The sequence below is a fragment of the Ursus maritimus genome, unplaced genomic scaffold (assembly GCF_017311325.1).
Source record: "Ursus maritimus isolate PB19 unplaced genomic scaffold, ASM1731132v1 scaffold_3, whole genome shotgun sequence".
Taxonomy (NCBI): domain Eukaryota; kingdom Metazoa; phylum Chordata; class Mammalia; order Carnivora; family Ursidae; genus Ursus; species Ursus maritimus.
Genome location: NW_024425563.1, coordinates 23565626 through 23580317, shown reverse-complemented (window position 1 = coordinate 23580317; position 14692 = coordinate 23565626). Strand labels below are relative to the sequence as shown.

The following is a 14692-nucleotide window of genomic DNA, read 5'->3' as shown; positions in this document are numbered from 1 at the left end:
TCATGATTGACTTGTCCAGTACGTTCTACCAACAGTCTCCCAGACACACATGCATCTGTCTACCATAGTCCTAGTAGCACGTTATTTCTTAGCATTCTGCAACCTGTAGTTTTAATAGTAAATTCAATCACCAATCACAGGCCTTAGGCAATGGTAGAGGAATAGAATGTTTTTGTGCTGGTAATTAAGCTTTATTGGCTCAAAGTCCTCTTTTGCATCGCTGAGTGCTCGCTCGGCTTCCAGCTTCCTAACCCAGAGTAGGCACTGATGTGTGTGTGTGAGATGGAGGGAGGGAGAAGTCTACTGAGTGAACTCTGAGGCATTTTGATGTATCCTAAGTAGGCGGAAGGCAAAGATCGCGTCTGCGCACCTCCTGTGCCCTCGCCTCGCTCGCATCCGATGCGGTGGTGAGCACGCCGGACATGAAGTAAGCACCGTTGACTAATGCTTCCAGTTGGTTTTTGTTTCCACTAGAGTTTTGTTTCCTTTAGTTAATGCCTGGTCTCTTGTTTGCTGGACAAAGTGTCATTGGGAAGCTGTCACTTCTAGCCAAGGCAGACTTGCCACACTTCCCTTTAGCTCCCAATAAAGGAAAAAGCAAACACACTTTGAGTCCAGAGGCTTAATTATCATAAAACTCAACGTACAATGTAAAATATTCAGAGCGATACATGACTCTCACGTAGCCATCAGTAGAATCTCTTATGGCGCCACTATCGTATCATCAAGAAGTTGTACTTCTTGTTCCAAAGCTGACTGACCAAAGTGTTTGTGTTAATTGACCTAGTTAGTCAATGTCTCTGAGTGTATAATTTCTTTTTAATAGAATGCTTTATAGTCCAGCATTTTACATTTGAAAGGGGGCACCCTGAACTCCAGGAGTCAAGCCTTGGGTGAGAAATCTCAAAAGGGCATAACCGAAATTGTAGGATGTTATCACCAGGGGAGACTTCGGAGTTCCTTTATTTTATAGACAGAGGCCATGAGGCCCAGAAAGGTTTCATACTTCGTCGCTAGCAGAGCAGAAACCAGAACCATGATGTGCTAACAGCTAGTGATGCCCTTTCCTTCCTAAACCATATGAAGTCAGGCGCATCCTCTTTTTTATTTTAAGTCGTCTTGGGCAACCATCATATCCCAGAAAGCATAAAAAAGGTACGAAAAATAATGGGTTTTTAGCTCTAAGCAGATAGGTCTGTAGGGCTTTCAAGAGGTCAAGGAGCCAGATGGATTAGGAGGGAGGGTGTGTGTCTTATCTGCTCTTCATGGACCTCAGCTGAAAAGCCCCACAGGGTACAGCAGCTCTTCATCCTGGCACGCCCCATAGTGGGGAAGGAAAATGGTTAAGAATGTGTGGGATTTTTTATTGTAATTTTTTTTAAACAAAATGTTTTTGTTTTTTGAACGGCTTGTAAGTGTCAGGAGGAAGTTTGGCAGTTACCCTGCCCCTGTGGCGTTCGAAGCACAGCAGAGTTTGTACGTCCTTGTCGGCAGACAGCGCTGCCCCCGTGCGCTCTCAGAAAAGACAGCTATTAGTGGTAATTTGCACGATTCAGAATTACGGGCACTTTCTTACCTGGCTAGGGAGAGCTGCTGGAACTCCAGTGATCTCTCACTTCATATTTACAGTCTTGGGAGCTCCCCATTGCTGCATGCCAGCCTGCACTGAGCTGCGGCCTGGCATTTGCTTTCTGAGAGCCCAACTTTCTTCCCCTTGATCTGTTTTCTCTAATTTCCCTCTTTTTTCTTTTCTTTTTTCTTCTCTTCTCTCTCCTCTCTCCTCTCTTCTCTCTTCTCCGTATTGGTAGCAGAGCAGCACACCAGGGACACCAGCCCAGTAGTGCAGTCTTTGTTTGAATAGAGGTGCAGCGGGGACTGCGTTGACTTGCCGGCCGGGCTCTTGGGGACGGCAGGCCGAGCAGAGCACCTCCCGCTGACAGCGCGCGTCTTCCTTCACCTGCTCTTCAGCAGGAACAGCTGTCCTCCTGGCTTTAGTTGCTGACACTTGTTAGCTTTCCTCTCTTAGTGGGCAGCGTATTTCTTGCCGTTTCCTAATCCCTTGGGACGCAAAAGCAAGTCCAGAAGCTGATAAAAAAGCGCTCAGTGTAGCCTTTGAACTCTCTAAGAGGGCCATCAGGGCCCTCCCAGGCTTCTGTCTTCACACGTTAAGTTAGTCTACACCAGTGTCAAGCTGAGGGCCTTGACCCACTGGAGTTTTAATTCAATGTCATAACCATTTTTTTTCTCTTTAATGAAATAGAGTGGAAGAGATACAGAGCATATCACATGTAGTCAAGATTAACCATTGTTTTGTGGAAACTTCGTTATATGTAAGTTACATACCCGTATGTAAATGTATATATGGATCATAATAAAATTAAAGGTTTGAAAACACTCAGCTACACAGTTCTTTCTCTGTAGAAGTACATTCTGCCTCTCCCTGCTCAGGCTCTGTTTTGGCATCCTTCTTAGTGCAGCATTGCCCCTCTTCCCCCGCCACCTAGCAGTTCCCTTGCTCCTGAGCATGGAAGGTGCTACCACGGGTGGCCCCAGTTCCCCACCCTTCCACTGGACGTCCAAACACCCTGCTCACCTGCTCAACAAGACATGGAGGACCCCAGGCCCCAGACTCCTACCTTGTCTCCATTATAGGTTATAACGCCCTCTAGTTGTTGAACTCCAAAACTGGACTTTTTCTCAGTGGCTTTAGCGATTGACAGTCTAGGGTTCTGATAGACCACTTAGTGGCTTTGTGATTTCGGACCTTATGTCTATTTATATAGAGACAGTACTCAATTTTACACCTCTTTTTTCCCCTTAGCACTCATACCCAGGTTCCTACTCCCATTGGATGTATTTTTAACATGCAACCTCTCCCTGTCTGCCCTGAGCTGAGATGTGACAGTTTTGGCTAAGATTTTTGAAAAAGGGGCTCTCAAGCAACTTTTCTGTTCCCTCTCCTTTCTCGGAGTCTACACGGAGTGGTCGGTTTTTGGTCACCACAGGCCCAAAGGCCTCTCTCCTGAAAGACATTTTGAATCCATTTCAGCTTGATTTGTTTAACTCCCTGGGCTTCTTGAGCCATCTTGTTTTCTGGATTTAATCACTTTGTGGTCTCCCAGGATTCAGAGAGAGCTACTGGGACCTCAAGATTTCTTGAGATTTCTGGATACCAAGATCGTGACAGCACAGTAGAGTGGATACGTCTGTTCAACCAGTGAAACTCAGAAATCTTCTGTGCCCTTTTTTATGAAAAGTCTTGCCCAGTCAGTTGTCCCAGCTTCCTCCTGGTTCTAGTCCCCAGTTCATAACCACCCCACCAACAGCACCCAGCCCAGCCCAGCCCCACCCAGATGGCTGCTAAAGGTCAGACACAAACTGGAAACTTATTTTAGTGGTACTCTTATTTTGCAGCAATGCTTTATCTGTGGGTATGTGGCCAAAAAGTTCAATAATATTGTTTATTTTTTTCTCTCTGACTATTCTGTTCTTGCTTAGTTTGCAGATATGAAATGAAAAGTGTTTTTGGCTGTCGATGTTGTAGAAATCATGGGCTGTCTTTCATTCAGTTTTACTCTGGCCCCATCTCTCCCTTCAAGGTTAATCTCAGGCTCTTTGGCTCTGAGTTTATTGCTCTCTTTTACAAAAATCGGTTCCACTTCTCCCATGCAGCCTGGCATTGAAGTGCCCAGAATGAGGCAGCCCTGGTGATCTTCTTGCCCATGGGACACTTGGGCAGGGCCTTCTGCTGTCCCATGCGCGCATCAGTGGGAGAATGGCCCTGGTCACCAGCCCGAGCTGCTGGCCTGCTGCAGTTGCTGCCCTGCTGCTGCTCTCCCTCTCTGCTCTTTCGTTTGATGTGATGTATTCCTTTTGTGAGGCCTTGAGGCTTGGAAAGAAGGCTCTGTTCTTGAGCTTCTGAAAACCCAAGGTATAAACTATTCCCTTTCCTCTGAGCTTCATGACCTTGAATCCGTGCTGTGGCCAGAAACATGAGCAGCCAGCTGGCTTCATCCAGAAGAGATGTATATTCTGTCCCAGCAGCGGTGGCCCCTCTTTGCCCAAAGGCTCCCTGGTAGGTGTTTGCTGTAGCCTCGACACCCTGTGCCAGATGTCTCATACCTGCACCTGAGGCTGTCTGTAAGTAAGACATACCACTTCCCGGTTCTGCCTTATGCTGCGGCAGGAGCGACCAGCAGTGCTCCAGAGACCAGGGCATTAAATGTATCCTCCCCCATACTTGGATCATTTCCTTTCGTTGTGTCTCTAGGCTAGTTCAGCTTTTTGCATTAAAATTACAGCTGCGGTATGAATTTTCTGGAAATATTTATAAGTGACTCGGATGTCAAAATGTGACATATTTCAAGGTCTGTCACCAGTGACCACTGTTAGTGATAAATACATTTGCAAAATGAATGCCTGAATCAGCGAGAGCAAGCAAATGCAGTCTGAGTTGGTTAGTGAGCACCTGTGTTGTACAAAAGACTGTCCTTGGATATAAAGAAGTGTGAAGAACGGGATCCTCGGGGATCTTACAGGCCAAGTAGGGAGTGAAAGAGAACTGAGGTTGTGAGCATGGGTAATTACTATGAGCAATAATACTAATAATAATGGTAAAACAATAAGGGTTAAATTGTATTATACCTCTCCATATGCTAGGCATTATGCTACTGCGTATTTTATGTACATAATCTCCCCCCAGGTCACACAGCAACCAAGTAAGGTAGATACATTATTCTACTGGTTTTACAAATAGGACAACTGAGGCTTTGAGTGGTTCCATAACTTGGCTAAGGTCACAAAGCAAATAAGTGGTAGAATTAGGATGTGAGTACAGGTCTGTCTGGTTCCAGACCCCTAATACTTCATCAGTATTCTGTTTTTTTTTATTTCTCATTCTGAATGAAAAACTGTGGTACTATTATCCAGAATATAGCCAGAGGACAGTGGGATAAGCTTAGGAAGAGAAGAATGACACTGAGTTAACACTTGTGAATTTGACGTGAAAGTCAGACGGTAAAGAGAAAATGTCTAAGAGTCCGCTGGAATGGCTCTCGGGAGGCAGAATGGCTGGGGAGAGCAGTGTAATTTAGATGAGAGAGGCATTTATATAAGATGGTTAAGACAGTGAGACGATCGGATTGTGAGGAGTGAGGAGCACAAGACGGGGGTGCATCCCACATCCGGGTGTGCCTGTGTTCCCTGCATGCCTTTATTTGGACCTCCCTGGGTCCTCTTGATGACTGCCAGGTGCTGTGACAGAGAGCCCCTCTCCGTTGTCGCGGCCCTGGCAGTGTTGGTTTTTCCCTCTGGGGCACCTTATCTCAGATGTGATGGCGTTCTGATCTAAGTCCTGCCCCGTCGGAAGGGTCAGGGGCACTAGGCCTACTGGGCCCCTTTTCATCACAAATTCTCCTTCTTTCCTGACACAGGCATCGAATGCCCCAGAGGAGCCCGAAACCTCCCAGGCTTGGTGCAGGAGGGAGAGCCTTTCAGTGAGGAAGCAACACTTTTCACCAAGGAGCTGGTGCTGCAGCGAGAGGTGGGACATCTTACGGTTGCTTCTTGTATGAAGAGGGGTGAGAAAATGGGGCTCCCTTGGTCTGATGTTTTTCTGCCACATCAGAGATCAGTCTGTCACTTTTTCCAGTGCTCAGCCTTCCACGTCCACCATCCATTGTGGGTCTGCCCACATCCTGCTTCCTTGAGCCCGGCATCATTGACCAGCCACCCCCAAATCGCCCCTCACCATTGGCGTCCTGGGATACGTGGCGAACTCCAAGCCCGCCTAGCCAGCATCCTAATGCAGAGGGCTTACAGCTTTGCAGTTCTCCTCCTTGGCGAATCAGCCCAAGCTGCCTGCCTCCAGCTGGATTTAGAAGCTTGACTAACCCTGTCAGGGGCCAATTTTCTTTGAACATTTATTTGTATCTTTGAGTAATTGCATTTTCTGTAGCGGGTTTTCTGACTTAATTTAATTGTATTTCTGTTTCTGCCTGTTGGGCTGGCTCTTGCAGGCAGGAGTTAGGCTTCTCAGCTGCCGTGGTGTCCATCTACCTGCTAATTTTTTATCAAGTCATAGTCAACTGATCCATCTTCTTTCCAGGAGTATTCCAGTCATTCATCCTGCTAGGTGGGCACAAGAAAGGAACAGTGGGGGAGTGTGCCAGGCTCGGGCTGAGGATTTTAGATCTGCCTTTGTCCTCGTTTCTTTTACAGTCAAAACCGTAGGGTCCCTTCAGCTTTCATACAATATCATAATACGCACAGACCTAAAAGATGATGGGGTCCAGGAGGTTAGCGCGCTCATGGGTCTTTGTAGATCCTTGAGATCAGATGTGTGGGCTTTGGGATGTCCGTAAGCTTCGGAATCTCTCATTTTGATCTGAATCACCAGTGAATATATTGGGTACTGGAGGCCCAAGAGAATAGGCTAGCCCAGGAGATAGCGTTGGACTGCCCAAGCCTGTGGAAAACCCCCTCTTTGACTTCTGGCTGAACAGTACTGTTTGCTTTGGTTGCCGCCTTGTTGGGATTTCTTTAGCACCTAGCCTCCCATTTTGTGAAAGAAAGTGGTGTGGCAAAAGAAATCCTGAATTCTTAGTTCAAGAGCTATGGGTTCCAGTTCCCAAAAACGAACTGCAGCTACCTGGGCACTGCACCAGCTCTGTTGGCCGTCTGTGCATTGGGGTGGGGATGCGAGTGCTTACCCCCTCCTTTTCTCTTCAGTCTGACGTCGACCCCCATTTTGGTTTTGGTAAGATGCATTCATGTTTGTGGAGAAGAAGTCCTCATACTGGCATGAAGAGTGCCTTCCCCCACCCCTCTATTTTGTAACTGCACAATGTAGCTTAAATTTTTATCAATTATAAAGATAGGCCTCTGCTAGAGAAAGTATTTTAGGAATCCAGACACTCCAGTTGTCTCTCAGTAACTGTTGGGATTTGGGGTGCAGTAGTTAGGTAGAAGGGGCAGATATTTTAAAATTTCCTCTGTGTGGGCCTTTGGATAATGAACTACAGAGCGGTTCTGGGTTGGAAAAAGCAGGTGAGCCCACACAGGGTCTGTGACTTAAAGACATCACAGAGGTAGCAGCAACAGATGTTCGGTGCTTGTGCTTTGGACGGAGGGAGGAAAGGCCCTCCTTGGATTGCCTGAGACCTGCATTAGCAACATTCTCATCGCTTCCCTGCCACGCCCCACTTCTGTGTTGCCCTCCCATTTCTCACCGTCGTCTTCCAGTGGTGGTTCACATTTCCTGAAGTTTCTTTCCCTTTCTTTTTCAACTCTTGTTTTCCCAGCCACTATTCTACCTGATCATATTTCCGGCCTGCTGATGATATCCAAAAGCACAAGGGGGTCAGAGAGAATACTGACCTAAAAGGAGCGAGTGGCCCAAAGCTCTTTTACTCTCTTAGTTACTATGACCTTACCTTTGTCTGTATGTTTGCTGATATTGGATTGTGGAAAAAGATAAATTTTTCCCCATCTTCTTTGATGCCCCTGGCATGTGAGTGAGTTTGCAGATCTTAGTCTATTCCAGATTTGATATTTAGCTTTCTTGGTAGTAGTGCCCCAATCTTGCAGAGCCCTAAGTTGGGGTCTCTTGATAAAGAAACTTTCTGCATTTTCTTAGCTGCTTATATGATTACCTGGCCTGACTGTTTTGAAAGGTCTTTATCCAGAGGAAAGAGGAGTATGGCCTAAACTCAGGATAACTTGGAAGTTTTTACTAAAGGAGCTGATTCTAGCCTGTTCTCCTGGGCACTTCCCTTCATTATATGTATGAAAACTGTTTTCTGAAAGGTGTAGGAATGAAGAGCGGTTTTTGTTTTTGTTCTAGGTTTATTCACTTAACTTTTACCTGTATTTTTGTTCCATATATTGTCCTGGAGAAATTTCTCTTGGCTCTCTTCCTTCCACCCCACAAGGATCTAGAAAAGCCTGATGGATTGGCATTCCTGGATGCAGAGATCCCCCCACCCTTAGGAGGGAGTACTGTGTGATTGTCTGGATGCCTGAGTGTGGATTCACAGCCTCGCATCAGGTAGCTCTTACCTTCAGGGCAGCCATTGTGCCCCACTCCGGGTGCTCTTCTGGGGCGGAGGTGCTGCTGTGGTGGCCCCAGTTGAACAGGTTTTTTTGTACCTTGTGCCTATTCCCCCGACAATCAGCTTTAGCTCAGGTAATCAGGTATTATGATGATGTGATTGCCCTTGACTGCGTCCCATCCCTCCCCTTTAAATTTCTCTTTTTTAGTATCTTATTTTTGACCAAGATCTGTCTGTCCCCTACCTCCTTTTCCCAGTTACTCGAAACTTGCAGTATCGTATAGGAAAAGAGAAGCACACAGATGTCGTGATTCCATAGCATGTTCTGGCCACCTGTGTGATCCCACAGTGGTGCCTCCATCAAATTAGACTCACATGCATGAACCTGTAAACTGAACGGCGAAAGGATGTGGCGTGGGGGAAAGCCTCTAATAGACACTGCCCTTAGGGCAGCCCCCCTGCCAGGGAGCAGACACAGACCTAGGGCACAGGTGCCTGACTCCTTGTTGATGAAGTGCATTGTCTTGGCTTTGGGTAGCCAGAGCAGAAATTGCTGCCTGTTTCTTTCTCCGTTTTGGTGTAAAGAGAAAGTAGTAGTCTTTCCATCCCATAGCCTTGTGTGGAACTTGCCAGAGTCTCTCACAAGTCTCTTATTTACATTTCAGATGGTCCCCATTATCTGGAGACTTGATAGCCCTGCTTCTGTTAAATGTGTTTTACAGTGACACTAGTTAGCACAGAACTACTGACATTCCTGGCCACCACTCAGCTTCATTTTCCTGTCTTTCCTGTACACCCTTCATTGTATTTCTTCCTTTTCTTCATTTTTCTATGTGGTCCTTCTCCTTAGCCATTAGTTCCCGTTGTCTTTTTTTTTTAAGATTTTATTTATTTATTTGAGATAGAGAGAGCATGCGCACAAGCAGGGGCCAGGGGGAGGGAGCAGAGGCAGAGGGAGAAGTAGGCTCCCCGGTGAGCAAGGAGCCAAATGCGGGGCTTCATCCCAGGACCCTGGGATCATGACCTGAGCCGAAGGCAGACACTTAACTGATTGAGCCACCCAGGCACCCCAGTTGTCTTTTGTTCCTTTCCCTGAGCTAGGAGTCTGAGAAGACTGTTCCAGGTCAGGTGTCTGGGTGTTCTGGCATTCCTGCTCCAGGGCAAGAAAAAGAGCAGTTTAGACACCAGCTTGTTACCTGAGTCTTTGTGGCCTTGAAGGCTGAAGCAGCCAAGGAACTCTGAAAAGACTTCATACTTACTTTTACTCAAAGGAAATCCAGTTAGCTCGACAGTTCTTCCCAGTCTGACTCAGTATGTAGCAGGGGTGGGCAAATCCGGCCCGCTGCCGGTGTTTGTGAATAAAGTTTTACTGAAACACAGCCATACTCATTGTTTCATGTATTACGGTCTATGGCTGCTTTCATACTCTTAACAGCGGAGTTGAATAGGTACGACAGAGGCCATAAGGCTTGCAAAACCTAAAATATTTACTTATCTGTCTTTTTATCACAAGTTTTCTGACCCTTGCTGTACGGTAAGTCTATGCTGAGTTGGTTGGTTTAAATCACTTGCAGCCCTGAAAATGACAGTTTGCTCTCTTGTCCCCTGCCTTTGAGGCTGGGCTCCTTCTGGGCCACGCAGAGTGAGATCATTGTGCCCGTTTCTGGAGCTGTGACTGTGAGCTATATGAGTGCTGTGTCCCACTGGATGGCATGAGCTTGTGAGCCCCCCTCCCGCAATACAGCTGCTGCTTTCAGGCAGTTCTCTGCCGCACTGCCAAGGACAGGAAGATCTGGTGTAGCTTCCCAGATGGGGAACTGTGCCCATTGCTAGCATCTTCCCAGAAGTAGTGGTGAGCGTTAGCTGATGGGTAGATAACTGGCATAAATGTGCAAACTCTCCGTATTCGAGCTCCAGTTATCATGTGGTTCTGGGTGATTCTTTCCTGCCTTGGTATTCCTGTCTAAAACATTGATCTGGCAATCCAAAGCCACCCACTTCCTTTTTAGGCCCTTCCTGTGAATAAAAACAGTCACGTGGGATCTGTTCACACCTTGCCAGAAGGCCAGCTAGCCAGCACTCACTCACTGACCAGCTGCTGCCTGCACAGCACTGCGGTCGCTGTCAGGAAAGCCTGCACTCTTAGAGAAGGGGCTCTACGGCGTTAGAAGAGATCAGTGCCACAGTTTAACCCTCTTCACAGTTCTAGGCTGTAAGAGGTACATTTCCCCCTGGCAGGAGGTGGGACGTTGGAGGTTTGGTGATCATTTCCAAGACCTTTCTCAGTGACCCCTTTGTCCTCTTAAGATCTCAAAAATTACCCTTTGCTGCTGCCTGGAAAATGTCCTCGTGCTGGACAGCCTGAGCGGAAAACTCCGGCTGCTGCCCTGACCTTGTTCCCTTTTTCCTGCTGGCATCGAAAGGGAGGATGCCCCCCTGGGGAGCTCCTGCTGCAGGTTGCTGTGGCCAGGGCATCATCCTGGATCCCCTCGCTTCCGCTACCCCCTTCCTTTTTTAAAAACGAAGATGCACAAAAGATCACAAGCAACTGTTGCTGTCTACATAACATATATTTACGTTTCAGAGGAATATGGGCTCGGCAGTGGATACTGGTGTACATTTATGGAGAGATGTTTGGGAGAGAAACCTTAGAGTAGAAGAAAAATGGTCTCTTGGTTTTTGTTTTTACCACCAAGTGTGCTGCATCTTGTCTGAGAAAGATAATAAACGGTCTAAGCAGTTTACCATTGAAACTGTTTCTCAAATTTCCCCATAGTGCTGTGGTATGTGCTCTCACCCTTGCTGTTCCCCTCTGCCCATGCAGGTCCCTCCCCTGTCCAGGAGACACACGGGAGGAGGAACAGTAGCAAAGTTAAATCTCCAGATGAACGTAATGAGGATAGTTCAAGCCACAGGGAAATCCAGAAGGGTGAGGGAAACCTGGTGCCCGTAAGGCCAGTGAGACACTGCTCTCAGGCTGTCCCTGGGTCCCCTAACTCTCGCTGAGCCACAAATAATAACCTGCTGGGAAGGTGAGCCAGCTGTCTACCAGCATTTCACTCATTTGCAAAGAACCCCCTATTCTAGATTACCTCTGCCACTGCCCAGGGAAAAAGGAATGCAGTAAGATCACCTTTCTAAACCACCCTCTTACTCCGTGAGGTGTTGAGGGCTGTTGGAGGCTAAGGCTTTACTCTTACCTCCCCATACACTGTTGATGGTTCATCCCCCACCAGTGGTCTTTCAGTTTGTTTTCCATTAAAGGCTATTTTCTTTGAAGGGAGCCCACGGTCAGACCTCCTGTCTTAATAGTGATCAGGCTTTCCATTTATATAGTATTTTCTAGTGTAAAAGTGCTTTCATATACAATATTTCATTATAATCTCAAAGCAAACCTACACGAGGACTATCCCGGGGTCATAGTTCAGGAAACTGAATTGCACAGCGACCTGCCTCTATTCACAGAGCTTGTTGTAGAGCAGATACCCAAACCCAAATGTCTACATTCCGAATCAGGTGCTTTTTCCTCCCCAGATTTTGCCAATTTTTCTATTAGAATGTGTCCATTCTTTTAGCAGTATTGTGTCCTTTCTCAACCCTCAAATATCTGGACCTAGTTAATTTGTAAAGGACTTCGCTAAAGGTCCAGCAATTAAACTGAGAGTTCATCTCCAGTAAGGAACCACTGAGCCTGATTGTGGATGCTCACAAGACTCCAGAGGGGTCCTAGGGATTTGCTGTGGCCACGCCTTCCCAAACTATTTATTCTCTTCTTGTCACAGTTTTTACATCTTTCAATTGCCTGATTCCCACTTCATCTGTTGTTTGACTTTTGTGGACTTTCCTTTTCCTTTTCTTCTCTCTCTCTCTCTGTTTAATAATGATTCCTCTCTGACCTATCTTGCTGCATTTCAGCTTGACCATATAGATCCATATTCCTATTTCTAATCTTTCTTAAAAGACGTATCTAGTAAGTGCATCATTTAGAAATATGTAACTCCCCATTGTCTGTGGGGTACTCTAATCTCCCTAGTTTACATATATCCTTGATCACCTCTCCAATTTCATGTCTTAGCACTGTTCATTTCACTGACCTTATTCTCACAGTTCCCCATATTTACCGTTCCATTTCTTCTCTCCCACTCTTTAGATCAACCCAGGCTCCCCACCCAGTATATCAACCATCCCCCTTCTTTGCTTTCTTATTCCAACCTATCATTCCAGATACACGTCCTTGATCTCCCCGACTGGGTGGGATGCCCTTCCTTTGGTCCCGATAGCATCCTGTGCACATATCTGTCGTGCACTGACCAATGACATTGAAGGGATCTATGTTTCAGTCACCCCAGCCCCCTAGATTGTAAGCTTCTCAAGGACAGGATCCATGCTTTTGTTCTTGCGTTCTTTGTACTTTAGTAGTGTATAAGATACTTAATACACATTCATTAGATCCACTACTTGGTTCCCTCTGACCTAACTCTAAAGATCAGGAAGAAGGCCTGCTCTTTTGTTGTCCTTTGTAGTTCTTTGGGAAAGCTCTTTAAGCTCAGCATTTGTGGGTCGGGGAGGAAGACTGGAGTATTGAGGCCGGACACACAAGCTAACTCAGGAGCTTGTCATTGAAAAAGTGCATTACCAAGACCTGACTCTGCTCTTACTTTGGGACCCTGACATCCCTGGGTCTCCCGAGCTCTCCAACCAAGATACTTAAAGGTAATGAGATCATGATGTGTGAGTGTTTTAAAAAAACTTGTGGTGTTCAAATAGAAATCATTAGTGTCCCTTCATCATATTCCCAGTAGGCTACTCATCTCTTCCCTTCCCTGGTGTATTTCCCATCCTATATTTTTGTGGATCAAACTATTAAGTGAGGCGAAGGGTTTATTTTGAAGTTCAAGTCAACTAATTCTTGTTCAGTGATAGGCTGTGGATACCATGTAAATCCTAGGCTGTTACCTCCGTATTCACTGCCCTGTCATTTCTGGGTTCTTGGCCCTTGCCAGGTATCTCTAAAAGCCCTAGAAGGAAGGCCCTGAATTCCCATTCCATTCCCTAAATGAAAATGGCATCACAATGCGAAGAGGTGAGGTAAAAATGAAGAACGGAAGACACTGTCATGTCGCCCTGTTTTTCCCATCCCCTGGCTGCTTGGGTCTTCCCTATCAGCTTTTAAACTCCCTGGGTAGCCAGTCACCAGTAGCCTTCCCCAAGCTAGCTCAGCAGCATGTGCTGATAGGTGCCAGCAGTGTACTGGCTCCAGTGGGATTCCTCTCTGCAAAGCTGCTGGCTCAGCTAAGCTGTTGTCTGTTTCCCTATTCTTCTGCTTGGAACTTTCATAGCCAGTCAAGCATAGAATTGCATCCATTCTTCTGAAATAGCTGCTGGGCCTAATTTTTCATTGGCTTGGCCAAGATCCTATTACCTGTAATTATGTCATATAGGCTGAATGGTAAAGTTTGATAGGCCTCACAGCCCTCCCGAGACTAGTGTTCACATCCCTGCCTGGCTGTTGGGACTGGGGACAGAATAAGGTAGAACAAGGTTTAGGGCCACAAGAGATTTGGCCTCCTTTGGGACATGTAAGGAAGGCCTCAAGGATATAATTCTGTCTTAGGGAAGAAAATCCTTTTCAGCAGAGGGATTCTTCCTTTCCCTGGGGAGTTGGTCCTTACTACTGTAAACTCTTCCTTAAGAGACTCTGATGTTTCCTCTGCCAGTTCAATTTGTTCCTACCAGGAAAAAGGAAATAGGAAGTATAGCCCTTAGACCTGACAAATGTTGTTTCCTCCATGAACAGGTTGCTTCGCAATGCCGAGGTGCGTCCCTGGACTGATTTTTTCCTCTCCACCTTCTGACCCACATCAGTCTTAGAGTAAAGATGCAAAAGCCTCAAACATGACTTCCTCTTGCATCTTTCTGCTAGATTGGTCCACAGTACTTGCTTTAAACCTCATCTAAATTGGAGCCAGGAGGGACACCTGGGTGGCTCAGTTGGTTAAGCATCTGCCTTCGGCCCAGGTCATGATTCCAGAGTTCTGGGATCGAGTCCCACATCAGGCTCCTTGTTCAGGAGCCTGCTTTTCCCTCTGCCTGCCACTCCCCCCTGCTTGTGCTCGTTCTCTCTCTCTCTGACAAATAAATAAATAAAATCTTTTTTTAAAAAAATCGAAGCCTGGAAATGAGTATAGTGGGCACTGATTGCCATTGGAGAATGCATTTATTGGTTCACTACAAGATTATCGTTACGAACACAAGGTCACGAAGATTCTTCAAACAGAGCTTTGCTAAGCAGAACTCCTGCCACCTATGGTATTCAGTACTATCTGCCTATCTGACATAAATTTCTTCATGAGCCATCCTTGTGGACAATATCTATTGCCAGGCACGTCCTGGTCTACCTTCTATAGAGCTATGTAGAGCCTGTGACCCAAAACGAATGGAGAAATTCTATCAGGAGTTAAGAGATTTCTGGACTCCTCATAGGTAAGGATTGTGCTAGGAGAACTGAGTGCCATTTATTTTAATTTAGTTACATCAGATGCCCCTAGTAATAATTCCTGGTTTGTCTTACCTCTTCAGTCATCCTGAATGTTCACTGCTTCTTGAGCTTTGGTAAGGGTTCTCTTTAAAAAAGAAAAAGA

At 46.3% G+C, this 14692-nt stretch overlaps 1 protein-coding gene across 1 annotated transcript in view; it reads left to right on the top strand.

The window, feature by feature from the left end:
• Positions 1-14692, top strand: part of SND1 (staphylococcal nuclease and tudor domain containing 1) — a 407925-nt gene that overhangs the window by 306372 nt on the left and 86861 nt on the right. Inside the window, exon 16 of the mRNA XM_008705837.2 lies at positions 5433-5542. Within this exon, the coding sequence (XP_008704059.2) occupies positions 5433-5542 (110 nt within the window). The remainder of the gene's footprint in view (positions 1-5432; positions 5543-14692) is intronic.